The 27,307-nt window shown below is 43.0% G+C and overlaps 1 protein-coding gene across 1 annotated transcript; it reads left to right on the forward strand.

Annotated features, from left to right (window-relative positions):
- The first annotated feature begins 477 nt into the window (after positions 1–477).
- On the forward strand, positions 478–27,214 carry LOC139760099 (uncharacterized). The gene is made up of 7 exons (XM_071682936.1): positions 478–631; positions 8,418–8,558; positions 9,932–10,027; positions 24,111–24,393; positions 24,868–25,064; positions 26,289–26,500; positions 27,071–27,214. Exons 1-7 carry the CDS (start codon positions 601–603, stop codon positions 27,197–27,199), a joined length of 1,089 nt encoding a protein of 362 aa, XP_071539037.1. The 5' UTR covers positions 478–600; the 3' UTR covers positions 27,200–27,214.
- Positions 27,215–27,307: the final 93 nt, after the last annotated feature.

Here is a 27,307-nt window from a genome sequence, read left to right on the forward strand (position 1 = left end):
ACTGAGTATTACATGCAAACACAATTTTGCAATACAGAAATACCCGACAGATAGTGAAAATCCACAGACTACGTTTTCCCGACATGGTTTTGTGTTTACATAATCATTTCCTTGTTTTTGGTGTAGCGAAGCCAAGAGGCTCCACCGGAACCATGAATAGGGTCGTGGAGTTACTTGATAATATTGTAAACCCAATACATTATCTCATTTTAAAGCGTCTGGTCACGCAGGTTTAGAAGTAATATTTGAAATCCTTGCGTAAAGCAGCATTTAGCAACACAATGCTCGAGCAGCAGACGACAGAGGAGGGAGCTGTTTTCACTGGTGCTTTCGGGCGAGTAGGGAACAATTTGAAAACTAGATGGCGTAAGCGTTACATATTTTTCTATGCAAAATGGAAGATGTATCTATTCTCTCTCGACGTTGATTCGTCTACACTGCCTTTCTGGTTATAATACATTGCATCCCTTCAGTTAGTCACTAGATTCGGTGGTGGAAGGATTGCTAAGCGTTTCTGTGTTGTGAAATAACAACGATCGCATATACTGGTTCATTAAGGAGGGCCTATACCGAGAGCATAGTATGAGGTGATCAAAACTGATGAAGATGAAAATTCAGCACGGCAGAAAATGTAAGTAATCTGAAATTAAGTGATGAAGGATAACTGTAAACAGAGCACTTTTGTTAGGCGACCCGTGAATTGCTCACTCGGACTATTCAAACTACATGTTCTGCATTCTACAGCATACACATATGATTCCGATTCCATAATTCAGTATTCATGAAGTATTTTATATATAAGGTGAAATACAGTAACATGGTAGTGTAGTGTTGTGTTGATAGGCTGGAGCTTAGGTTGTAGCCCAGTCACTCTGAAGTACTGGAAAATACATTGTTTACCATAATTACTATTGACCTACAGACGTCCAATGACGATATATTTTGACTGTGATTCTCGTGTACTTTAATGTTTACGGACGTAACAACCGTACCCTAACTTAGAACGACATAAGTGATGTGTCATTGTTCCGAAGTAATATTTACGGATCCTGTGGATTATATGGACACTGGATCAGTATAGTTTTCAAATGGATTGATGGCACCAAATTCGACATGACTGATTTTGAGTTGAACCACTGTAGTTCCGTGTGTGTGTGTGTGTGTGTGTGTGTATGTGTCTGGTGTGTGTGTGTTATAACTTCAGTGTACCAGATTCTTTGAATGGAATCCTCGTATTGGGCTTTGTTGTGGTCATGTATGTTTCTTGACGATTTCTTGTGGTAGGAGGCTCTGAGAATGGCCCAGTGGTGATAGGTTCCTGGAATGTTGTGCAAGTTAGGTATGGTCCTGGATACCATATTTTTTATATTACATCTTTATGCACCAAAGACTTTGTTTGACCGTAGAACAAATTACAAGGATCGTGGTATGGCATCCTCTTCATACCCGGCATTTGTGGTACGATTTCCTTGTGGAGCTAGGCTTATGGTGTGACCCTCTGTAAGGCCTCATCCTCTTCATACAACTTCTTTTAGTGGTAACAGTTTGATATGAAAACTGGAAAACATTAGAATATTTCATATGACCATCATTACTCTAGGCGCCTTGGCTCGAGGCATTACTTACTCCAAATGACCCGTGCAAGGCAGCGAGCTAACCCCCATTAAGTCTTTCGTAAGCCACAATCAATGCTGGTGTACACGGCCAGGGAGGTGATGGATTGACCCATGGCCTCCACTTAACTGTACTGTCCGGTCAAATGTGGCGCTAGTGCTTGTTATATTGAGTAGTAGTCACTGTGTCTTACTGATAAGCAATGTTATCATTTTGTTAAGTTTTTGATGCTGAAAGGAGATATTTATACTTTTTTATTAATATATTTCAAGGAAAGATTGCATGTTTTTCTAATATTTTTTATGCTTCGGGGGTTGAAGTTTGATATTTGATTCGAAGCTAAGAGTACCAAAACATTATGAACGAATCGTGCTTCGTATTCAGTGGATCACAATAGCATGGCATTCCTCCACACTGTCATAAAATACTGTATGTGGAAAGCAACGCACGGCAATTGGCCATCCTTCAGAAAGACGACCTGAAACTCCTCTTGTGATATATTTCCAAGTTCGGCCTCTGTGCGGAAGTCCATTGGCAGCGAGACGGAAAGGTTTGTTGGTTGGTGGTTCGTCTGGTCGATGGTCCTTTTGTTCGGTGATCACCCGCGCTGAGTCGCCAGCATCGAAGAGCTTATAATTTATTCCCTGATATCTTTTCCCTACAGGTTTGGGGTCATTTTGTCTTGGTTATTAGTCATATACTTATGTAATCTTTTGTCACGGGACGTACGATAACTGTCACCCATACATGTCGGGAGATTGTCATACAATTTGTTTGCGAAATTGGATGGTTTATAATTTCCCTAATGATAATTCATCAGATACGTGAGTTCTGTAATTAATATTTTTACAAAACTGAGGTTTATATATATATATATATATATATATATATATATATATATATATATATATATATATATATGATGGTGGCATGAGGTATCGCTTCCTCCTCTGGTCGATGGTGCAACAATAGAGAGAAAAGGGACGATATTTCACGTCAAGTGTCGTAATTGCGTTATACAGATACCAAGTGCGAACTCCAATCAAGAAGCACGAGGGTATTGTAAGTGGGAATAAATAATTAAAGAGGTGAACGTTGGTCTAGTGTGAGAGCAACCTTGTGAGCAGTAATTTGGTCACATTGTCAGCGCTCCCTTGTTCACTGATTTTTTTTTGGTCTGTTGCCCATGTCCATTGGTGCAATTATAACCATCATTGATTAAACGACAGCAACAATTAATGTCTATTATGTCTGCCCTCACCTCAGTCGTGAAGACATTAAGTGACTATTTTGCGACCCTGGGAAATTATAAGCGTCTTCATTCGAATCACAACGGCAGCTCCTTCGGTTCGCTTGAGTTACCAGTGTAGAGTTAAATGCCTTTTATTTATTTTTCACGGGATGGCTGGTGAAGAGATAAATAGGCGCATATGAAAGCTTCTTTGCTCTCCATTTTGTTAACGGGATAGAGGAATTATTTAATCTTACATCGTTTGCGATAAACATCGGAAAAGAAAAATAGTCAGATTCTGGTGATGGAGGGAATAATTAAGTGTCGTCGCTCAACGTTTCTCTCGTGTGGAGGAGCCATTTTGATGCTCCTTTGAATTTTTGATGGGGACGTAAAGCGTTGGTCGGCGTTACAGGAGGGTGTCCATCCTCATCATCGCCTCATGCATACTTCACGCTGCCTGCTGGAGCCACCACACTCAAGGAACCCCACCTCCTTTTGTCAGTTTATAAACCATCTGTAGAGGCTATAGATTTTATTCCCCCTCCCCCTCCCCCAAGTCAACCTGTTGGCCAAGTATGAGGCATTCGTCGTCCCAAGGGTCAATAGAGAAGGGCAGGAAGGCTTGATCTGTAGTTTTTTATCGTTTTTTTTTTTTGGGGGGGGGATGAGGAAGAGCCTCCTCTTTGGTCAGGTTGGTCCGAGGTGAAGAGGATGGTGATGATTCGAGCCCAGGGTCATGTTAGCTGATGCATGGTGATCGGGACGTGCTGCATGACTTACGTCATGTGTGTTTTGTATATTTGGAGATACACTGTTGCCGAGATCATGCAGGCAAAAGAGTGACCTAGTTTGAAGTTATGTCTTGAAATAGAAGAAATGTAAGGAAGAAAAAGAGGAAATTATTTTTTTGAGATAGAACTGATTCTAGGAATTTTGCAGGTAGATAGAAAGATAAAAGGAGAGAGAGAATTCCACAGACTTGTTATATGACAACGGCCAATCCCCGTGTGGCTGATCACAGAAATTGGGGGAAGAAGCAGCCAGTCGTGTGCTGTGTTTTCAGGTTTTGGGGACAGATGACCCCCCGAGAGCAGCGGGCAAAAGCATACGTGTTTTAACAGGAAAACCAACATCTTGATGGACGTTAAGAGAATGACTGAAGAGAGCTGATAGAAGAGTTAGGTAGTACCTTTGTAGAAGTGAGTGATGTTGTGGGAGAACAACCCATCTTGAGCCTGTTTTTCGACTTTTAATGTGGGATGTGATACACTCGTGTGACCTCGAGGGATATAATAGACTGATTGATTCCTGCTGCCTGAGATACGCTGCATGACATGTTGCATGACTCTCGTCGCCTGCAACATGTTGCATGTTATATACAATCTATTTTACAGCGTTTTTATTTTTTTTTAGTTAAAAGTATGTCCTAAGAATTTATTAATATTTTCTCTAAATTCGAAAGAAATTCATATCAGAGATCAAGAGGTATTTCACAGAGTTTCCACTTTATCCGGAAACCTCAGAAAGTTTCAAATGTACGGAGACTCCACAAAGCATCGGCAGTCTTAATTAAGTCAGTTCATCTCTACCACTTTGTGTGGTCATTGGTGTTGGTCTTCTTAATGCAGCCTAATGTCACATGTAGAACATAGCATATGGGGGGATGGGGAATGGTACATGGGCGGGCATTACTGAAAAATGGAGAGTATTTTCCGAAGGCTTTTACGTTCGCCTCGCCGATCCGTTTATCTCGGTTAAACGCTAACGCTCGATGTATCACCACCTCGGAGCACGACGATACGACCTGTAGGTACGACAAGCACGACCCTTGAGCACGGCAATACGTCTTATCACCAGGACGGTACGATGCTTAGGTATGACTCAAAATATGTACCTAATCCTGAAAGGTCAGGTCAAGGATATATATATATATATATATATATATATATATATATATATATATATATATATATATATATATATATATAAACCAGGAAGGGTTAGATTATCTACACCCAAGTCAGTCGGTAAAGCCTCGCCTGCAAAGGTTATGATTGTTGACTTGCTTCTAGTCTCCACTTCAACACGAGGCCAAACCTTCGATGTCTGGCTTGACGTGATGTCGGGCGCGTCCTGAATAATTAACAGACACTTGCTAAAGCCTGGGCTAGTTCCACCCCTGACGACTTCCACTAATTCCACTCCACCACTCCGTCTTCAAGATTGTGTTGGTGTATTTCTAATTCACAATTGTGTGGAATAGTTTCGTTAGTGGTTCATAATCGTTTTGCTTTTTGTTAAAAAAGAAATAGAATTATCCTGTCTATATTTACATGACAAATCATCATTCATTATCACCAGTAGAACTGCTGCAGTTAAGAGATATATTAGAAGAAATTAAACCTGTATGAGATCCTTGAATTTCGACGTTGTGGAAGTGGAATCAAAACGTCAATCGAAGCAGTTTCTTATAAAATCAGAGTTATAATGCTAAAGTAAATTTCTCGGCGGGACACCTGGTCCAGTGACTGCCCACTTCCCCGCGCGGGTCGACCTCCTGACCAATCAGAGATCAGTGCTATTGTTCCAATATTGGACCAAGCTATGATGTTTTTACTCCTATCTCTACCCTTATTTCATCGTTATAGACTTCACAAACTGGATCTTTTTCTTAACATCTTACTTGTGGATGGTAAGAGAAATCAATCAGAAGGTCCGAAGGACATGTTTGAGTACGTGTGAGAATTCTGACTTGACCGAAGTCTTTGGAAAAATGTGGTTGACTCTGAGAACACGGCCGGCACCCAACTTATGACATCACGAGAAATGGCGGTCTTTTGAGCTGCTCCAGCAGGTCATGCAATGTTCATGTATGCCGGACTGGTGGACTCCAAGTGAGTCAAACGCACCCCACACTCACTTCTGCTGGCACTGCGGCCACACAGGTCACCGCGGCAAGTCAGAGGTCACTGGTATAACATCAAAGGTCAGAGGTCTCTTGAGAACATCATAGGTCACCTCAGTCAAAAAAGGTGGGTCACTTGGACGAGTATGACATCGTGAGTCAGACGTCATATGGCTGAGTCATCACACACGACCCTGAGGTTACCGGGTCAGGTCAAGTCAGGTCAGAAATTACCTCCGACCCTGAAGCCACCACGACAACCTTATTTTAAGTTACCACGTCGACCCTGAAACCACCGTAACGACCCGAAAGTTACCAGGACGTACCGATAGGTACCAGAACAACCTAGGAGTCACACTAACAACCCAGAGAACACCACAACCACCCAGAGGCCACAGCGACGACCCCTACAGGTCACGAAGACTGACCAGGAGCCACTACGACAGGCAGCAGTTCGGACCGACAGCCCAACTGAGGTCACTAAGACGACTTGCAGGTCAACCAAGACGACTTCGTACTCACTACTGCGACCACGACGACCTGTCAACCATCTGATGACCTGGAACAAAAAACAACAACAACAACAACAAGGACAGCGAGGCTAAAGAGAGCCAGAGGTCACGGCTAATAACCTTAAGACTGTATGGCACAGCGAGGTCAAAAGGTTAAACAGTGCTTGGAGATATTTGTGGCCGACAGACCTTGTGACTCGAAGCTACCATTCTGCGTCCCTGTGCGTGCGTGTGTGTGTGTGTATTTACGTCTTCTTTGACGAGTATACTTTGCGCCAATCGTGCTTCTTAACAGGTTCAGAAATTATACCAAAGCTCTCATGTAGTGAAATTTTTTAAGTTTGTGGGAAAAGAGAAACGTCAACTTTACGAAACGTGTTTAAAACTTATAGGAAATTAGTGATTAACTTAGATATACGAAAGAAACTTGAATATGATACTTTACAGACTTTAGCGTCAAAGAAATATAATTTGAAGGACCACCTCACAAACTTAAGCGTCGCAGTTGGCATACGTTTTACTGAAACAGTTGAAGCTCTGATAAAACTGATGACTCTGAAATAAAAGCGTCAAGCCCTGACGGCAGCAGCAGCGGCCCTTGCAAAGTGAAACACGTCTCGTGTCAAGCTTAACAAAACCCATGACGCGTATGCCAAAGGGCCCGTCAGCAATCTAGTTACAAAGTTGAATAAAAACAGTTTGTGTTGTAGGAATGAATCACCTGCCGAATGATTTTCACCAAACGTAACGACAGAGGAGACGAGCAAGTCTTCTGGCTTCGTTATAAGCGCCTTTACTGTATCAGAACAATTTCTTTCGTATTCTCATAAAAGAAAATATAAAGCGAGGGATTTTTAAACTGACCTCAGTGCAGTTATGCAAAGAGAATACTAGTTTCCCACTTGAATGAGTTATTTAAGAAGTGGTGGTCCAGTTCGTGCAGGAAATATACATGTAGATCGAAAGAGCAAGAATAGATATTGCCTTTGATACTAGAAGATTACGTGTGTTCTTAAACTACACCATTTTCAAGCATTTAAAAGCACACGTCCGAAAATTGTGGCCTAGGTATCCAAAGATGTCAAGAGGGTTCGCGAGAGAAAGCATTTGAAGGCCGCTGAAGACGACTTCGAAGTGAAGGCTTGTGACTTCGAAGAGGAAAGCGAGAGGAACGTTAGGCAAACTGCTTTGCTGCCTCGTCAACACAGGACAAGCCGGAAAGCAAGAGACGGCGTCGGAGTTGAGAGGATTCATCGTTGGATTTCGAACTTGGTTGCTGAAAGTCGACGCTGTGACCAATTCACCAGCCAGCCATGGGTGAGTACCCGCTCAGGTAACTCCTCTGAAACACGACGGTACGACCATGAGCACCGTGGTACGGCTCTAAAGTACAGCGGTACGACCCTTGAGCACAGCAGTACGACCCCGGAGCACAGCGGCACGACGCTTGGCTTTGACTTGACTCTTATTTGTATCAGGTTGAAGACAAAGGTTGCATCGTCGTACTCAAAGGTCGCATCGCCCAACTCTAGGGTGGTTCCGTCGTTCTTAAGGGGTTAAGTGGTAATTTCTTTTCAAGAGGGCAGTTTTCCCTTCGCTGTAAAACATTTACTACTATTTGACATTTTTGGATTTCAAGAAAAAATCATTTATGAAGACAGGCAGAAATTCCCACAGTCCATCAAACACTCCAAAACACACACACACACACACACACACACACACACACACACACACACACACACACACATATACACACACATACACACACATACACACACATATATATATATATATATATATATATATATATATATATATATATATATATATATACACAAAACCCCTAAGGATGAACAGCTGGATGAACTGCGGACAGAGTGCCATTTATCATCTCGAATGTATTTAGATGTATCATTTACCAGCAAAATAACCAGACCACATTGCATCAGTGTAAGCCTTTCATCAACTTCCAGGGTCATCAGCGCTGTTAACCTCAAAGTATAACCACCAGTCGACAAGTCTTGAACACACAAAGAAGGTGTTCAAGATTACTTTTGATAAGCTATACACGTTTTCGCTTTGTACATGACCTGGAGATGATTTCCCTCACGAGTGTGTGTTAATGTCACTCCTCCTTGTTGACCTGCAGGGAGAACGCTACCAGTGCCGGTCCTCTGCCAGGTGTGTGGCGATAAGTCCTACGGCAAACACTACGGAGTCTTCTGCTGCGACGGCTGTTCCTGCTTCTTCAAGAGGTCCATCAGGAAGGGCGTCAACTACTCCTGTATCTGTAAGTACACACACACACACACACACACACACCTGGGACCTAGGTATATCAAGGGTCATCCATATGGCAAGGTGTTGGTATCATAGTGTGTGTATACCCCCACTCCATATGGCCAATCCTCTCACCCTTATAACCACAACCACCACATTTGGCCATCCCAACACTTAGCCACGGCAGTATATGACCACCCTTAAATGCCAGTACGTCTTAATCAAGGTTGACATCAATACTTACACAGTTTTGGCTGAGTTAGCGTTTTTAGAGCAATGACGGACCAGCTAATGCCATAAACACTATGAAAAACAGGAATATTTGCTCGTAATTCCTGGTAAGCTGGGGAGTTAACGACACGTGATGCCCTTTTTTGCTCTTTTGTACATTCGGGAAGTTGACCAAGCATGGCTAGCGTGAGGCCGACCCCTCGCCTGACCTATGCTCTTCAAACTGATGGTAGAAAAACTGCAAGAAAAACCATACGATAGAAATGAGAAGTCAGGTCAGCGTGGATAGACCGATCACTAAATTTTGGGTCCTAATTGTTGATATGAAATAGTGAGCGAAAGGGAAGAAAGGAGAGTGAGTGATTCCCGGTGAAGATGGGTCTGTGTCAAGGTCGTGTGATGCCACCGTGGCTGTTTGATCTGCTTGTGGATGGGGGATGTGATTGTGGGTCTGTGTTTCAAGTGTTTCTTGTGACACTAGACATGTTGCTGAACGAAGGGTCTGTCTGTCTGTCTGATGTCCCTGAGGTGTCGAAGACATAGTGGTGGTGGTTCTGGTGCTGCTGCCATAGAAGTGACGGCAGCTGGCCGTCACACACTGAGGGATGACGGTAGCTGACAGTGTGTGGGGTGGTGACATCTTGCCATCACACTGTGGGGAGATGTTGCCTAAAGTCACACAAAGACCGTCATAATCACCCTCATATTTATTCTGGCCAAGGGACTATACTTGCTTCAAGAACATGATGTTTGTACCTTGGAGATGTATCGTAGAGTTTGATTATATTCGAAGTGAGATAGTGTAAGAAAGTAATCTATGACCTTAAGAGTTAGAGGCTTCGTCTTACCAACATATCTCTAGGTGGAATTTTAGACTCTGGTCCATACATTAATCCAGCCAGCTCAAACCTAGGCTAACAAGTACCCTCAAAACTACCAGTTGTAGGAGGAGAAATAACATTAAGATACCAGTACGTATAATTACCAGGATTCGAACCCAGGCTGGATACTTGTCTGCTATTTTCTTGATATTTGACGCGCTCATGGAGTGTGTGTGTATGTGTCTGTGGTTGTGTGTGTCTGTGTGTCCTTCCTCCACCGTACCGCCACCACACCCGTGTATGTATAACTGTGTTTGTTTATCTCCGGCAGCTGGGAAGGGCGAGTGTGTGGTTGACAAGGCCCGGAGGAACTGGTGTCCACACTGCCGCTTGAAGAAGTGCCTTGCCGTTAGCATGAACACTGAAGGTAAGTCTTCCTGTTGTGCGTCTGTTTGGAAGCCAGCGGTAGGGCATCTCCGTTGCGCCCTCTGATGGGGGTTATGCTAACGGTAGGTCGTCTTCGTTGTACTTCTGTTAGAGGTTATGCTAACGGTAGGTCATCACCGTTGTACTTTTGTTGGGTTGTGATAACAGTAGGGCCTCCTCAGTTGTGCTTCTGTTGGATTGTGCTAACGGTAGGTTGTACCCGTTTTTCCTCTTGTGCCAATGTGAAGGTCTTCTCTGTTGTGTCCCTGCGTCTCAATCAGCTCAGTTCTCTGTTGTCATGTTGAGGTAAGTTCTCTCCACCTGTTTCTGTTAACAGAATTCTGCTATGTGTATCACTGTTAGGAAGGGTAACTCTATCTGTACCGTTGTAGCTTGTGTTCATCTCTGTACCACAGGTGGCCAGATTCTCGTTTGCGATATCGATAGTGACCCACATTCTCTCTCTCTCTCTCTCTCTCTCTCTCTCTCTCTCTCTCTCTCTCTCTCTCTCTCTCTCTCTCTCTCTCTCTCTCACACACACACACACACACACACACACACACACACACACACACACACACACACAATCTCTTTGGCTTCTGATGTGAAGACCATTTATCAGTTATGAACGCCATCTGTAAGCGCAAATCGTAACCATGAATTGTAAACAAGAAAGCCCACACTTGACCGACTTTTTAACTGATCCAGCTTCACGTCTCTTATTACACTATTCCCCTGTGTATTGCGTGATCTTAAGTTTAAAAAAACAGTTAACATAAGAACATATATTGCGTGTGAAGCGAGGATGATTAAAGTTTACGTTACTGCATCTCAAAATACTGTTCCCTGAACTAAAAGTTTTTTCCCTTGATGTCTCAGAAATTTACGCTCAAATAATAAATTGTCGAACTTCCGTTTGGCGGTTTTTTGGAGGCGTCTTCGTTGTGGTGGACGAGTTAAGCTTGAGTCTAGTGTTGCGAGGGGAGGAACAAAGTGAAGCAAAAGGTGATCGCGAAAGTACATGAGATAAAAGAGAGGTTAAGTGACAAGAGGTTAACGAATGTAAAACTTTTCCCTGATATACAAACTTGTCCTCTCACACACACACACACACACACACACACACACACACACACACACACACTATGGACATCATAAAAAAAAGTTTGAATAAAAAAGTTGTTTGATAGCAGAGAAAGTTCAGTTGATAGGGACCCCATGAGAGTAGAGAACTCCCCTCCTTGTATAGTACAAATGGCTAATTACAGCGGTGACCGAATACACAGACAGAAATAACATTTCGCATATAACATCGTTACTTTCCATCAAATAGACGAAAATATAAGAGAAACATGATTGAAGAGAATGAAGGGGTACAACAGTGAAAGAAGTTGGAATACGTGAAAAAAAAGGGGGACGCACTTTCTCAAAAAAAAACAAAAAAAAAGGGAGTCACTCCTGCAAGCCAATTAAAACTAACCTGTAATTATCGTGACGCAGGAAGAAGTGAGTTCATCTTTTTTTCAACACGCTCGACTTCAGCGTTTTTCTTCGTTTCTTGGGGGAGAAAGTGTGTGGGGGTGGGTGTCGAAGTGTTTGTGTGTGTGTGTGGATTATGGAAAGACAGAGAGAGTGCGATAAGGGTTCATTATTGTGATGGTTTGCTGAAGACTGACTCGTGGTGGTAGCGGCTAAAGCAAAGAAAACGGTATATGGCTTGAACTGGTGTAAACCAAAGCAAAGAAAACGGTAGACCGGCTTGAAGTGGTATAAGCTAATATCAAAGAAAACGGTAAACCGGCTTGAAGTTGTGTAAGCTAAAGCAAACAAAACATTAGACCGGCTTGAAGTGGTATAAGCTAATAGCAAAGAACACGGTAGACCGGCTTGAAGTGGTATAAGCTAAAGCAAAGAAAACAGTAGACCGGCTTCAGGTGGTACAAGCTAAAGCAAAGAAAACGGTAAACCGGCTTGAAGTGATATAAACTAAAGCAAAGAAAACAGTAGACCGGCTTCAAGTGGTACAAGCTAAAGCAGCCGACTTCCTTCCACCCCTTTCACCAGTCAATATTTTCTTTACTTGTCATTGTCCATTACTTACTTCCCATCTCTCTCTCTCTCTCTCTCTCTCTCTCTCTCTCTCTTACCTTGTGTGTCATTTCCCCCGCCCTTATCATCATCTTCCTCCCGTCGCCTCTTTGCCTTGATCACCCACCTCCGTCCGCTACGCGCGCCGCTCCTTCGACCGTTGCTCATAAAAACAAGCAGGTTGGCGAGGAAGGCGCCAGTGTCTGGACCAATCACGGCACGGGGAGTTGGGGGGGGGCAGAGGCGAGGTGCTCCTGCTGCTGCTCCCCTTAGTGATATGGGGAGAGGGAGAGATATGTTGGGGGGTTGGGTGAGGCGGGTGTTGGGGGACGAGGAGGGGGAGAATAGCGCCTGCCGTCCACCAGTGATCAACAAAGAAAATGGCGGCAGTCAGCCTGATCCCGGTGGTAAACGCTGGCTTGGCTCGGCAGCTCCGACCTGCGTTCGTGTACCGTGAGTTGGACCCACGTTCGTGTACCGTGAGTTGGACCCGCGTTCGTGTACCGTGAGTTGACCCGTTCGTGTACCGTGAGTTGGACCCGCGTTCGTGTACCGTGAGTTGGACCCACGTTCGTGTACCGTGAGTTGGACCCGCGTTCGTGTACCGTGAGTTGGACCCGCGTTCGTGTACCGTGAGTTGGACCCACGTTCGTGTACCGTGAGTTGAACCCGCGTTCGTGTACCGTGAGTTGGACCCGTTCGTGTACCGTGAGTTGGACCCGCGTTCGTGTACCATGAGTTGGACCCGCGTTCGTGTACCGTGAGTTGAACCCGCGGTCGTGTACCGTGAGTTGGACCCGCGGTCGTGTACTGTGAGTTGGACGTGCGTCGTGTACCATGAGTTGGACCCGCGTTCGTGTACCGTGAGTTGGACCCGCGTTCGTGTACCGTGAGTTGTCTTATACGACGAATTCCCTTATCATCATCATTTATCGTCAGATGAATAAATATCATCAGTTTTACTAATGGAGTGAAGAAATCTGTGACTAGATTGGCAGATAAGGTTGATAAATCCAATGAACTGTACCTGACGACACTGACTTTCAAAAGGAAGCTGAAATATAACATGAAAAACTATATTAGTTTTTGTTTATTAGTTCCCGGTGCTTCTGTCCAGCAGACTGTGTGTGTGTGTGTGTGTGTGTGTGTGTGTCCTTTACTCTTCTCCTAATGTGAGGCTCTGGCGACGACAGGTTCGGGACAGTGTCGACTCCCAAAGTCGATCGCTCACACACTTCCACAGAGAGCTCTATCAACTCCACTGAACCTCCCACCTCCTTTCCATCGAACTCCCTCCCATCAGATGGATCAAACTCCCTCTCGTCTCCGCCGAACTCCCTTTATCAACTCCTTCTCTGCACCGTAGAACTCATCATTAGCTCCATGAAACTCTCCGCTGAATTGAACTCCCTCTTCTCTCCATTGAACACCGTCTCCCCTCCGTAGAACACCCTCTACCCTACATTGAAATCCCTCTCCTCTCCGTTGAACTCCCTCTACCCTCCGTTGAACACCCTCTACCTTCCATTGAACACTCTCTACCCTCCGTTGAGCACTCTCAACCCTCCGTTGAACACACTCTCCCCTCCGTTGAACTCCCTCGTTACTTCCTCTGTTGCATTCCGTCGTGTTCCCATTTCCACCTGCAGAATTGGTGGCCGGGCGGCGGTAGACATCAATATCAGGACCCTGTAGGCTGCCACCATTCATTTGTGGGGCGAATTGTTGTCAGCAACGTTGTCAAGAGAGGCTTTTGTCGTCAGCGGTGTTGTCAGACGTTTGTCGGAAAGCGTTGTCAGGGGAAGTTTGTTTTAAAAGTTGTTTAAAGCGTTGTTAGGAGTTTTATCTATAATGTTGTCAGGAGGTTTGTTTGGAAGAGCTGTTTTCACCAGTGTTGTCAGGAGAGGTATAATTTGGAAAGCGTTGGCGTCAGCAATGCTTGGAAGGCGATCCGTTGGGATAACGTATGTGAGGTCATACCCGATACAAAAGATGTCAGGAAAGCTGTTAGACGTGATGACAGGGGCGTTGTTTGTTGGCACAGGTAATGGCAGGGGGCGTTGTCAGGTGTGCCGTTGGTGGCAGAAGTGATCTCCCAGGTGCAATGGTGGCGGTGGCAGGGTTGGGCATGATACGCAGTGACGTGGGGGAGTGTGTGTGTTTGTGTGTGTATGTGTGTGTGTGTGTGTGTGTGTGTGTGTGTGTGTGTGTGGTAGGGTGGGGAGCGCTGCCTTTGTCATGATGAGTGTATGATCCCGAAATTATATGACTGTCGAGTGACAGGCAAAACTCCTATGCTTTGTTTCCCCTGCTAAGTACACAAACTCCTGTTGTTATTTACCCCTGTCAGTTATAGACTCCAGTTTTTGTTTTCCCCTGCTGGTAAGAAACTCCTTATCTTGTCTCCCCTGCCAGGCAGAAATTCCCTCCCATGTTTCCCCTGCCTGGCAGAAACTCCTTTGTTTTCCCTAGCCAAGCAGAAATGCCTATGCTTATTTCCCCTGCCAAGCAGAAACTACTTTGCTTCTTTCCTTTACCAAGGGTAAACAGAACCCTTCTTTCCCTTGCTCTCTTTTGACATCGCCGCTTCTTTGTTACGATCTGATCATTTTTATATATCACTTTTATTGGGACAAATATTTGATAGGAAGTAATCTGACATTGATTTCGAGGTCGATGCACGATCAGAAGGGAATGTAGAATAAACACAATGTTTGTCGAATTTTATGGCCGTGTAAGGTAATGATGTCAGTAAATTTACACCGAAATTGGAATTTGGGGGGATTACGACAAATTTGCGACTGGAACGAGTTTATAAGCATATGATCCCTTGGAGAATATTGAAATCTAAAGTAGACTTCTTTTTTTAGAAGTATTTTGATGGTAGAATATTCCTTTATTGCTCTTCGGCCAGTCTTCTATGTACGTCACTTATGTAAGTATCTAATAACGTCAACACGAGTTTCTTAAAGGTCCTTAAGTTAGAAGGGGAAAAAGGATGGAACTCTAAAAAAAAAAACAAAGTTACCCGTCATATTTAATAGAAAACTTTAGTATTTGCCCCGTTTTCTTTCATGTGGATATTAGAGGGGTGCCCCGTTTTTCATCGGCGGAACATGACACATATTGGATTTTCCTGTTTCCTATTCAAACACTCGTTAGTTGCCCTTTTTTCAGAAACAGAGAAATACCTCGTTATGTTCTCCTTTGAAAACACACAAGAAGAGCTCCGTTTTCTTCTCATATGGAAACACTTGTCAGATACACACCTCGTTTTCCTTATTTTCTAGCGCAGTTTCTTTCTCATTAGAGACACGTGGGGGTGTTCCCCGCTTTTTTTGAGAAACAGTCATCCGGTGTTCCGTTTTCGTTCTTTAGAAATAAATGGCAGGTACCCAGTTCTCTGTGTCTGGGAACAGTCTCCAGCTGCCTCGTTCTCATTTAGCGAAAACACCTTCAGATACCTCCTGGTCCTCCTCATTTAGTAATGTATACAGTTAAGTGAATATAGAAGAGAAATGGACAAAAAAGTCTTAAAAACTCTATCGTTGTGATGATCTTTCAAATATACTATCTATCGTTTGTGTTGTGGATTGAAATAGAAGCATTGAAGGCAAATGTATTGCTCAGTGGAGTTCTAAGATACTGGAGTGATATTAAGCTAAATTCTACGTAACCAGAACAGCATAGTTCAAATATAGTCATCAAAACTCCCTGTCAAATCCACAAATTTTACTGATCTCTGAGATGTGAACGAAAATTTTTGGTCATCACCATCCGTAGACAATCAGATTTTTAAGCTCTTCATCAAAGACGTAAATACTAGTGAATTCATATCGTTGTTGGGTTTGAATCCTTATCTGGAAGCCTTCAGATCTTATTCACAGCTTCTATGACAACCAGCAGATTGTCATTTGTTAAGTCTACATTGGCGTTGGTACCGGATCTTGTCGCTTCGATACGTATAGACACACCAGTACAGTTATGTTGATCGGAGAGACAAGATTTAGCGGTGGTTTGCGTGTTGAATTGATCAGAAAGGCCTTCTGGTGAAGAATATACGTGTAGCACGACGACACGACCCTTGAGCAAGACTTACCCTCAAGGATCGTGTGGTCCTGATCGGCATAGTTGTACCTTCGAACTCTTTAAGAAAGTCACGAATCTCGTCTGTTTTAACAGCGAACTCAGAACTACTGACGAAGGTCTGTGTTCACAGTGCAGATTTATTGTTATTTAGCGTTAGTGTGAGGCTTAACTCCACGAGTAATGTTTATTGAGTGATGTCTGGTGACTGTGTTTGAATTGTGTCTTACGTTTTATTAAGGGCTCTCTGCTTTATGCTCACTCAGCCAGAATATGCAATAAACTTACTATGTCAATCACTTTACATCTTTGTTTTTATTAGGAAGAGTTATGACCGTCATATATTTACCCTTAGAATTTAATGTTAAGTCATTAAGATAATCGTTGGAAATGTACAGCGACTGTAGAATTTCAGCTTTGTTTTGCCGGCTCGAGCGATCATTGTGTCTCCATGCACTGTTGTATCGTATGTCACGCCAGTCATTCTCCTTCCTCTGGCAACCCCAGCCTCGCGTCACAGAATTCCACCTTCACTGTACTGTTTGCTACAGGAATGCGTTACATTAATCTCATATTTTACCCATTAGATATGCATTTGTCGTTCACAACATGTAAATTCATGTGTCCGTGTTTCTGCCGTGGTTTGAAAGATTCGGCGTAATGGAATGAGACACATAAAATCAAGTTCGCGTTAAATATTTGTGGAAATCTTGAAGCATTGACGAAATATTTGATTGGTATACTACCGAGAAAGAAGCGTCGAAGGAAAGAAAGAAAACTGATTTCTATATTAGACTAGAACGACAGTGGACGTGAGTTGGTCTGACAACACTGGCATTATTTCTCATCCTATGATTTTCCGACAGATGAAGGAGATGGGGACCAAGTGAGGAGTTTTCCCCTCTAAGGCTCAGTCATCTGTTCTTGAACGCGATCTCGCTAACGCGGGAAATGGCGAGTATGTACGAAAAAAATATATGTTAGTTCATTCGTGTTTGCTGTTTCCCGCATGAGCGAGAGAAGTTAGGAACAAATGAATGAACTCGAGTACAAAATCCTCACTTGGCTGCTTCCTCTGTTCGTTTTGCAGTAATGTACAGGAGGGGAGGGTTTCCTGCCTCCCACTCCTAACTCTCTTGGTTGCAAACATATATAATTTTTCTCCTCCGAGGGAAGACGTTTACTTATATTTAAAAGCAAGAGCAAATACTGATCGAGGCCAGCGTTAATGCTACGTCTCCACTCTGTGCTCAGTGACCGCCATCAATACCCAGTGGCTATCGAGTGTGAGGAAAAGGCAAAGGTCTTGTGTAAGAGCAGGTTGGATCGCTGAGCTAACCTTACCCGTTGGGTTGACACATGTGATATTGATATTTCATTTTTTTTTTTTTTTTTGTTCTTTTTTTCGTATACACCAGTGTACGAACGTTCCCTAAGATGTTTTGACTCACCGTTTGAGACTATGGGTGCTTATGTAAGACTGGAAACACGTTTATGAAAAGAGAGAGAGAGTAGCAGATGATATGCTCAGTCGAAGCAGTATATAGCCTATCTGTGGGTGTTGGGTGGGAGGAAGGAGGGGAAGCCTATTCTTCCCGCTCACGCACATCCTTACCGACAATCACGCATCGGAAAGCGCGTCTAATGGACTCTAAAAGCTGCCTGAATTTTTTATGTAATGATTATTTGCCTGTGGACTGATTTTCTCATATGAAAATTTAAGCAGGGATACATGGAACGTAAGTTTATGTAAGCCTGTTTATGGGGGCGCTGTTTTTTTTTTTGGGGGGGGGGGGAACCTTGAGCCATAAATATCATAAATATCATCCAACACCTGTGACCATTTACGACCAGATGAGGTCTTTTGTTTGTTTGTTTGTTCCTGAGAAGCATAATTCATGGAGTAGCTTGCAGGCAGTCATACTGACACAGTTTCGTCTCCCGTTTTATTCAAATGCATCATATTTTTCCGATCGAGGTTTTTAGGTGATCCGAACGCCACCGGCCAGGCAGCGGCTCAAAGGTTAGCTGTTGGGGAGGAGGAGGGGGGTGTGTTGGAGAAGAGGGAGGGAGAAACCTGTCAATAATCCTTTGTCTGGGTCCTTGAGCTCTGACGCCATTTCCTTTGCGTTTTCTTGGCATTTTGGGAGGTAACTCACGACCGCGGCGCCATTAGAGACGCGAGGGGGTAACGGAGGGCCAGATGACGCAGTAGTATAATATCTGCGATGAGTTACGAGACATGGTAGTCTTATGTCATGTTGATGGTCAAGAGAATATGGATGATTTCTGAAACCAAGGAGTATCCGCCCAAAAATAGTGATCGATTTCAAAGTACCTCTCTGCAATATATATATATATATATTCCTATGAGTCCACGGGGGGCTGAAACACGATAAGGTCCCAAGTGCACTTTCGTGTAATAATCACATCTTCAAGGGAGATACAAGAGAGAAATGTAACAGTCAGGTGATATACAACGAAGAAACGTAGATAAAACAGCTTTTAGTATGTATATACAAACTCATATCAGAGGAACTTAGTATAAACCATCAGTACGGTCATTGCTTGTCATTTTCTTTATTATTGATTATGCATTTAATCGCCATTAACGGATTATATTCTCTCTCAAGCTACATTTATTTCTCTAATCATTCATATACCTGATGTTAAAGATGATTTAAATCCTTTCCTGTATCTTTAAAGGGCTATTTCAGTCTCTTCTTACCTTCCTAAGCATGTAGTATTTAAGTTTGTAACCTCTTTTTGCGTTTTTTATTATTACGAATGTGAAGACGTTCATCTGGTGTGATAGCCATTAGATCCAACCTCATTCATTTCTGGTCCTGATTTTTCCATGCGTGATTGTCGCCTTGATAATTTGTCCGGGGCAATTAGTGTGGTGATCTGCTAGTTTGCCGGGAAGGAGTGGTTGGTCATTATGGTCGTAATAGCCTCCGTGCATTGAAGTAACAAGGGGGCTTACAGCACGTAAGGATGATAATCACACTCGAGGTAACGGCTTCCCTGTCCTAATGTATGTTTGGTCACCTGTTGGGAGAGGGAGGGGAGTAAAGTGTGCGTAATGTTACGCCTTTTGTGTCCTGATAGAAGGGCAGGTGGCGGGGCGTTGGAAGCACTAAAGTGGACTACGGGAGGAGGGAATAAGTGGATTTAGAGAGAAACATGAAGTAGGTGGTTCTCTGAGAGAGGGATTGTCAGGTGCGGGTGATCAGGTGAAGTGGGGAGGGGAGGATGACGTCATAAGCTCTGAAGGGGGAGGGGGGGTAGGAAATCAGGTGGTCAAGGAATCTGAGATGTTTAAGCTGATTGGACGAAGGGAGGAGGGAGTAAGTGGATTTAGAGGGGAGAGAGAGACACACACAAAGTAGGTGGTTCTCTGGGAGAAGGATTGTCAGGTGCGGGTGATCAGGTGATGTAGGGAGGGGAGGATGACGTAAGCACCTGAAGGGAGAGAGAGAGAGAGAGAGAGAGAGAGAGAGAGAGAGAGAGAGAGAGAGAGTCAGGTGGTCGAGGGAGATATTAAGCTGAATGAGGGCCAGGTGTGGGTGTGAGGTACGATAGTGATTTATACCCCACACGAGAGCCGAGAGTGGTCCATTCCCGGGTGACAGGAAGGTCAGGTGCGAGGGACGTATGTACACCTATAAACCACATATTGCAGAGGGAAGGCGACTAACACCTTCACCAGTAAGGCAGCGCTACTCACGGACCTTACGTACTGTTTCCCCGATGTCTCCAGTAATGGTGAATAGGCCTTTCAAAATGCTTCGGTATATCAGGATCCTTCCTTGCCTTGGCCCGCACGTGCAGATGGCACCCTAGCGCCCATGTGTGTGCACGTGTCTGGGCTTGAGTGGAAGGTCTGGTATGTTTGCGTTTGTGCATGCGGCACGGGGTGTCACACGTGGACGCAACTGTCGCACGTGATTGTTCGGCTCCGACACACAAGCTAAGGCCAGGGCGTGTTCTTGTCCGAGCTGACACTCGTGTACATACATTCTGATTCCTTTTTTTTTTGTGTGTGTGTACGAAATGAGGTGCACGCGGCACGCATGCCTCACCTCGTGCATGACAATCAGTTTGCGCACGTGTTCGCCGCTTCCCGCACGTGGTGGGGCGCGTGCGACCTCTTTGTGCCCCCGAGAATTGTGTCATTAACTGTTTAATTCTTGGTCACGCGAGTTAACCCCGAGCAAGCAGTGCGGCGGAGGGCGACAGGGAAGGGAGGGTACGCAGAGGGGTTAAGGGCCGGAGAGGAAAGCAGGTAGGTGTAAAGTGGAAGGAAGTAGATGAAGTAGTCTAATGTAAATAATCGTTAGACATTATAAGTTTTGGCCCTTAAAAGGCACAATGTTATCAGCGTCACCATGTTTTGCACGGTGCTAAAGTGATGTGTTTTGCTCCCAAAGACGCCTTGCATACTAGCATTACCGCCTTAAAACACCTAGTCAGAGAATCAAACACCACAGTTACGTATAGGTTTCGCAAGCACTGTGTAAGGCAAGAGTTAGGTAATTACTGACATGGACGTGTTGTTCATTGATATATATATATATATATATATATATATATATATATATATATATATATAGCCTAGACGAAATTGATGAGGTTAAATAGATCTTGAATGGAAGGAGTTTTGTTGTCAAAGAAATGTTTGTTCACTTTCTTTTTCAAACAGCAGATTACATGTATGTGCTGTTTGGACTCATACAGCCCAGGTATCATTATAAAGACCAGGTATGTCCATTGTTCAATGAGGAGACGGATGACTAGAGTATTTTAAACCTGTACCCTCACATCCTCGTGTGGTAATCTGGTTTTCAATTTATGACAGTTTTATTCTCTATCAAGCAATGGTTTTCCTCCTGATAGTTCAGCGACTAGCCCCCTATCGGATGTATATCAGTGACAGTAATAGTAGACACAGTGTTGTAAGGTATCAAAATTCGATTATAACACCGAATGTGGAAATGAGTTCAACAACATTTGAACGTCCGCTACCCCAAAGCTGACATAAACAAACTTATCGATTGAAATTACGAGTGACGAATTGATTTCGGTATTGGCAAAGTGCTTATTACACATCGACAGTACAATCGAAGAGACATACTATTGTATGATCTGTATTGAGCTACATGAAGCAAATCAAATGAGTTAAACCAAAGTATCGTCAGTACTTTAGAAGCATTAGAAAACAGGGTGGAGTATTTTCTTGGGTTTTATGGTCAGGATTAAATTCAAAGTTAAGGTGAATACCCTCACATTTACACTTCATTGGTGATTCATCCCAAAGCGACTAATGTGTTCTTTTTGGTCGATGTACTTGGAAGAAAGTCGTACGCTAAGGTAAAAAAAAGCTTTTCTCAGACTTAAGAAACGTAACGTAGACATACCATCTCGGTACACCATAGCGATGGGAAGGCCTGTTCGTATGAATTTTGATGTTCCTTTGTTCACAAGCTTCAAGTCTTCATCATCACTGTTCACTTAGATTATAACATCTAACCGTAATAAGTGAGTAAACCAACATTGACCGGGAACCATCATTGACCAAGGGGACACCAATCGAAGCCTTCGGTGCTGTGAATTAAGTATTGTCGGAATATTTGGATACAAGCCTAATCTGTACAATTTCACTTTAAATCTTTTATTTAAAAAAAAAAATCAGCTTACATAGCTATGTAAACATAAACACATGATGTATTTCAGGAACAGAATTGTCTTTTAGAAATGTGCAAGCAAGACTGGGCTATTACACCTGAAGTTAATTAATGGTATCGATACCCCTGAGCACGACGGAATGACCTTTGAGGGTAAAAAGTCAGTTGTACCGTTGTGCTTGAGAAGTAAGTGGAGGTTGAAGAAGTGTTAGTTCATTATAATTTTGTAGGTGCCATCTGGCTTGATCAGGAAATTTCTGATATCTTGTTTTCCCGGTGCAGAACATGGGATGAAGCTTGAAAACTAATTAACTACAAATTAATATTTGATTACTGCAGTGATAAATTGCTTCGTTGATTGACCAGTAATGGCTTGGTCGGGCTAGGCTTTGCCTTAATCCGCTGTATTATGATATTATCCCCCCCAACCTGCTCATCACGGATATTTGCTTCTCACGTTAAAAAATGCAGAGATTAGAATTGCGGCCTGCCATTACACCACTTCCATCTCACTTTCACACATCAAAAAATCATTGAAATCGGCGTTACTCTGTGATTAAATCCCGCAGACACCGCAAGACCCTGCTCTCCTATTAACGGCTTAGCGCGCTTGTCCCACCTGAAGTGTGCACTACATCGTCAAAATGACAGCTAATTTTCCCCTCTCCGTCGAGGCCCTACCCGTCCGTAAAAATTGATACAAAGCGCCCAGTTGGAAAATCCATACGACAAATGTATCCTAGTGACGTGATTTATTACGTTTTGGTATCGAACTGTAGGCGCGATATATATATCTATGGGATGGGAAGGGCGGAACCCTTGTTAGAATTACTGAAACTTGTAGCTAATGACGATGTTATCCATGATAAGAGTGAACCAATACTGCCACTGTTTTCCTTTGCCTGTATCTATATATTACCGACCTCAAGCACTGACTACTCCGTCCCTCGTAAGTACTCCATTAAACCACTTACAAAGTAGCGGGGTTTTGCCCACAAATAAGATCAAACATTCATCATAAGCCTTAATCGAAACCCATCCTCCAAATTATGTGTGTGTAAGAGATTATAAACAGGAACCTGACAGTTAGAATCGGCTTTAGACCATAGTTTATCGTTCAGTTCTCTCAGTCCCGCATCAAATAATAATGTTCCAATTCCGCAGCTCAAACACACGACGCTCCCCCGCCAAACGTCAAAAGCATTTTATTTCCAACCCTTGCATCCCGGTGCTTTTGACTCGGTCTCTTTACTGTCGTGTTACACACGAGAGGGATGTTCTTGTAGAAAAAAAGAATGAAATATAATCCAGATAAATAATATACACCCTTGTTGACCACCACGCAAGGCAGTAGAAGGATCAGGTATTAACCACTGCCCAGCAGGCGATTCCGATCCCGTAACCTCTTAGGCGCCAATGAAATATTTACCGACGAACCGATTACTTGTACACTCCATGTTCCTCAGTGCACGCGAATTCCTTGATAGATGGGGATATATGCTGGGATGCGCTCGACAGAGGCCATGAGAGCTGTGTTCAACCCAGTCTCCCAGGTACATAAAGCATTAAACGGTGATTGAATTAATATATGAATGAATGAAATGAGCGCTAAAGTGGGTATTTTTAAAGAGACCTGTTACTGCTTTGAAAGACTGATGTACGGCTTTAAATCACGCGGTTCGTCCTCTCTCTCTCTCTCTCTCTCTCTCTCTCTCTCTCTCTCTCTCTCTCTCTCTCTCTCTCTCTCTCTCTCTCTCTCTCTCTCTCATGCGAATTGTCACAGCCACACTTGATAAAGATTTATCTTCCAGTGGCCTTATTTGTCGGTAATATGAGGGTTAGGGTAAAACCCGGAACACTAGGGAATAGTCCAGAAAGGCAGTTTAGCCTATATAGAAATTAGGGGAATATAAATTAGAAACATTTACGTACTGTGAAGTCCTTAGAGGCAGGGATTTTTTTTTCTTTCATGATTGCTATGAAGCAGTTCTAGTTAAATCCTCTCATTCTTTTTTCTGAGTAAAGGTCCTGGAACACCTGGTTTCGAATCGATTCAGCCAAAACGACACAACAAATAGAATTTATCATATTTTTCATGTTAAAGAAGACTCTGTGGTAAAATAGTTGCTTTGACACTGAAGAAGGTATTATTGATCTTCTGTCGAACACTGAAGAACTTGCTCCAGATGAGGCAAGAATGATAATGGTCCCGTTTTTCCACAGCTGTGCAGGAGGAGCGAGGCCCAAGGAAGCCCAAGCTGAAGCCGCAGCAGCAGCAACTACAACAACAGCAGCAGACGACGACCACTCTAGATTGTCCCAGATCTGACGTAGGGAGGAATCTCCATGAGGGCGTTCCTCCCGCAGCTGGAGGGCCACCGCCCTTGCTCTCACCCCTCAGTCTGCACTGTTCCAGTAGACTGGCTGACGCCCACACGACCACACTGTCCAGGGACTTCCCACCAGCCTTCACCAGACACCTGGGCCTACCCGAAAAGCCCTGGTCGTAAGTGTATCGTGCTCAGGCCCCGATCGCTCTGAATCTTTTGTTTACTCCATCCCTCCATCTGCAATTTGGTCACCCCATTCTTCTTGTTCCCTCCACTTCTGACACATATATCCTATTTGTGTGTGTGTGTGTGTATATATATATATATATATATATATATATATATATATATATATATATATATATATACACACACACACACACACGAATCTACAATAAGTGTACGTCACCGGCTTAGCTTTGCTTCCTTTATTCACTACTATTTGTCTATTGAAACTACAGCATTCTGACGAGCTTAACTGATACAGCAGTTAGCCACTCATGTCATGATAGGTATTGTAGAGTTATTCATAATGTTGATATATTTTTAAAACCAATTTTAGGAAGAGGAGGAGGATTTAACAGGAAATATTTCCACACTGATTTTAAGATTGTTATTTTTCCTAACTCGAGTCTCACTGTTGCCTTCAGGTTAGCTGCTTTCCTGGCGTCCACACACACCCTGTTGTCTCCGTCCCCGCCTACCTTGCTGGCACCACCCACGCACACACTGCCGCCCATGGTGCCACCCCTTTTGCCCCCATCCCACCCACAACTGCCTCCCATTGGCCTACACACCTCCGCCTTCACAGCTGTCAGACCTGCGCTGCAAGAGTGGGGTAGTTCAGGTAGGTGCCTTTATGGCGTCGTCAGTCATCCAACAATATACTTTGTAACTTTATTCAAGATTTTATATCTGTGTTGTTCCATGTCTTTGTACACATATGTTGATATCTATCTATATATATATGTCTATATCTATCTATCTATCTATCTATCTATCTATCTATCTATCTATGTATATATATATATATATATATATATATATATATATATATATATATATATATATAAATATATATATATATATATATATATATATATATATATATATATATATATATATATATATATATATGTGTGTGTGTGTGTGTGTGTGTTATTAGGGTTTTAGGATATCGGGATGACCGTTCATTGTTCAGTTTTTCGGCTGTAAATATAAGCATCTGCTCATCCAATTTTTTTCTTTATGTAGAATGATCCAGTCACGCACAAAAGTCCACATCAAGGCCATGATTTAATTGAAATATAGAGAAATTGTGAAACGGAAAAAGAAAGAGACAAGGAAAAGTATTTGCGAATTTTTCGGAAAGTGTGTAAAGGTATAAGTAAAAATAAGCGCAGCCTTGCAGCTGCAGGAGACCCATGTTTGAAAGGGGCTTGGGTTTACATAATGATATATTCATTCATTTCTTGCCCCAAGGGTCCCGTCTACCTTCTGCAGGGCGATATTCTTTCATAGATGTTCGCTGTTTCCTGCATGAGTGAGATAGCTTTAGGAACAGATGAATGAGCCATAGAGGAACAAAATCCTCTTTTAGTTTCTTCCTTTTTCTTTTGATTAATATTAAATGGTGAGGATATTCAGCTCCCCTCCTCCCAGTGATTGAAAGGGTGGTAACATGCACAGGACATCAGATATAGTTTTATGGGTGATAGATGATGTGTGAATCGGGTATTTACTTCCAAGAATTAGTCAAAGAAATACGTAGAGAAACAGAAGGATTTGTTTGTGGGATTCTTGGATGTGGAAAAGGTGTGTGATAGGTGTTACAGATATATCATGTGAAAGGAAAGCTTCTAAAAGCAGTGAATGTTTTTTATTAAGAGAGTAAAGAGCATGTGTGTGAGTAGAAAGAGAGGAGGATGAGTAGTTCCAGATGGCGAGTCTGCAGCTAGGGTGTGTAATGTCACCATGGTCCTTTAATCTGTTTATGGATAGGATGGTGAGGGAGGTGATTACAAGGGTCTTGGAGAGTGATTTTTAATTACTCTTTATGATTGTTTTGCAGGCCGTTTGCGAGAGGAAGTAGGAGTGCAAGTATTAGGGTGGGCAGTACGCCAGTCCCGAGGCTCGCCCTTTCTCACCCCTATGTTACCTCATGATCTACTGTTGCTGCTTACCCGAGCCTGGCCACAGTTGTTGCTGCTCCATGCAGCATATTGGCCGTTAGACCTTCTCCTTCTCCTTCAAAATGAGCCAAAAATTGACCTCGAGATCTCAGTAAGTAGTATTAAACTGGTTTCCAGATATTTATTCAGTCATAGTGATGCCTCATGCAGAGAGTGACTCCTTTGTGAACTGATCATTAGCCCATAGCTGCTAGGTATACAGTGAATTTGCACTAATGTAGCATGGGTCAGCATTGTATTGGTGTGCATGCATGCACATTATGCACTTTCCACATACATAGCATGAATAATGGTGCTTGAAGTGTAACTAAGAATAGTCTTAAAATGATGACTCATGAAATGTTAGTCTTAAAATGTTAACATGATATTTAATTGGGATTAGAGAATATCACAGATATGTAATGGGTGATAAAGCACATCATTCACTGTTTAGCTGGTATTTTAGAATGTGAAAATCAGCTGTAATTTTTGAGAAAACAGTTTCACTCAAAGTTTGAATTTAATGTACTTAGATTGACATCTCATATTGTGATAGTTTTTCCAAACATTTTCAGTCACACTAAAGAGAGTATTATAGCCTCATAAACTCCAATTTCACATCTGAAATTTTCTTTCCAACTATTTAGAATACATGTACTTAGTTTTTGATTCTGCTATACAGATGGATATATCTAAGGGTGATGAAGCAGGTCAAGTTGCTGCTGCACTGCGTATGTGCCGTCAGTACTCTCTAGATTCCACTGAATTGTTACTTCTGTCAGCGGTCATCCTCCTTAGATCTCGTAAGTAAAATCAGGTGATTAAATACCTATAAAGGGCGGGGTTTATTATACCTAGATGGAGACACTTGATGCACTTAGTAAGTAGACATCAGTGGAAATATTCTGATTTTAATTTA

The sequence above is a fragment of the Panulirus ornatus genome, chromosome 35, assembly GCF_036320965.1.
Source record: "Panulirus ornatus isolate Po-2019 chromosome 35, ASM3632096v1, whole genome shotgun sequence".
In the NCBI taxonomy this organism is placed as follows: Eukaryota; Metazoa; Arthropoda; class Malacostraca; order Decapoda; family Palinuridae; genus Panulirus; species Panulirus ornatus.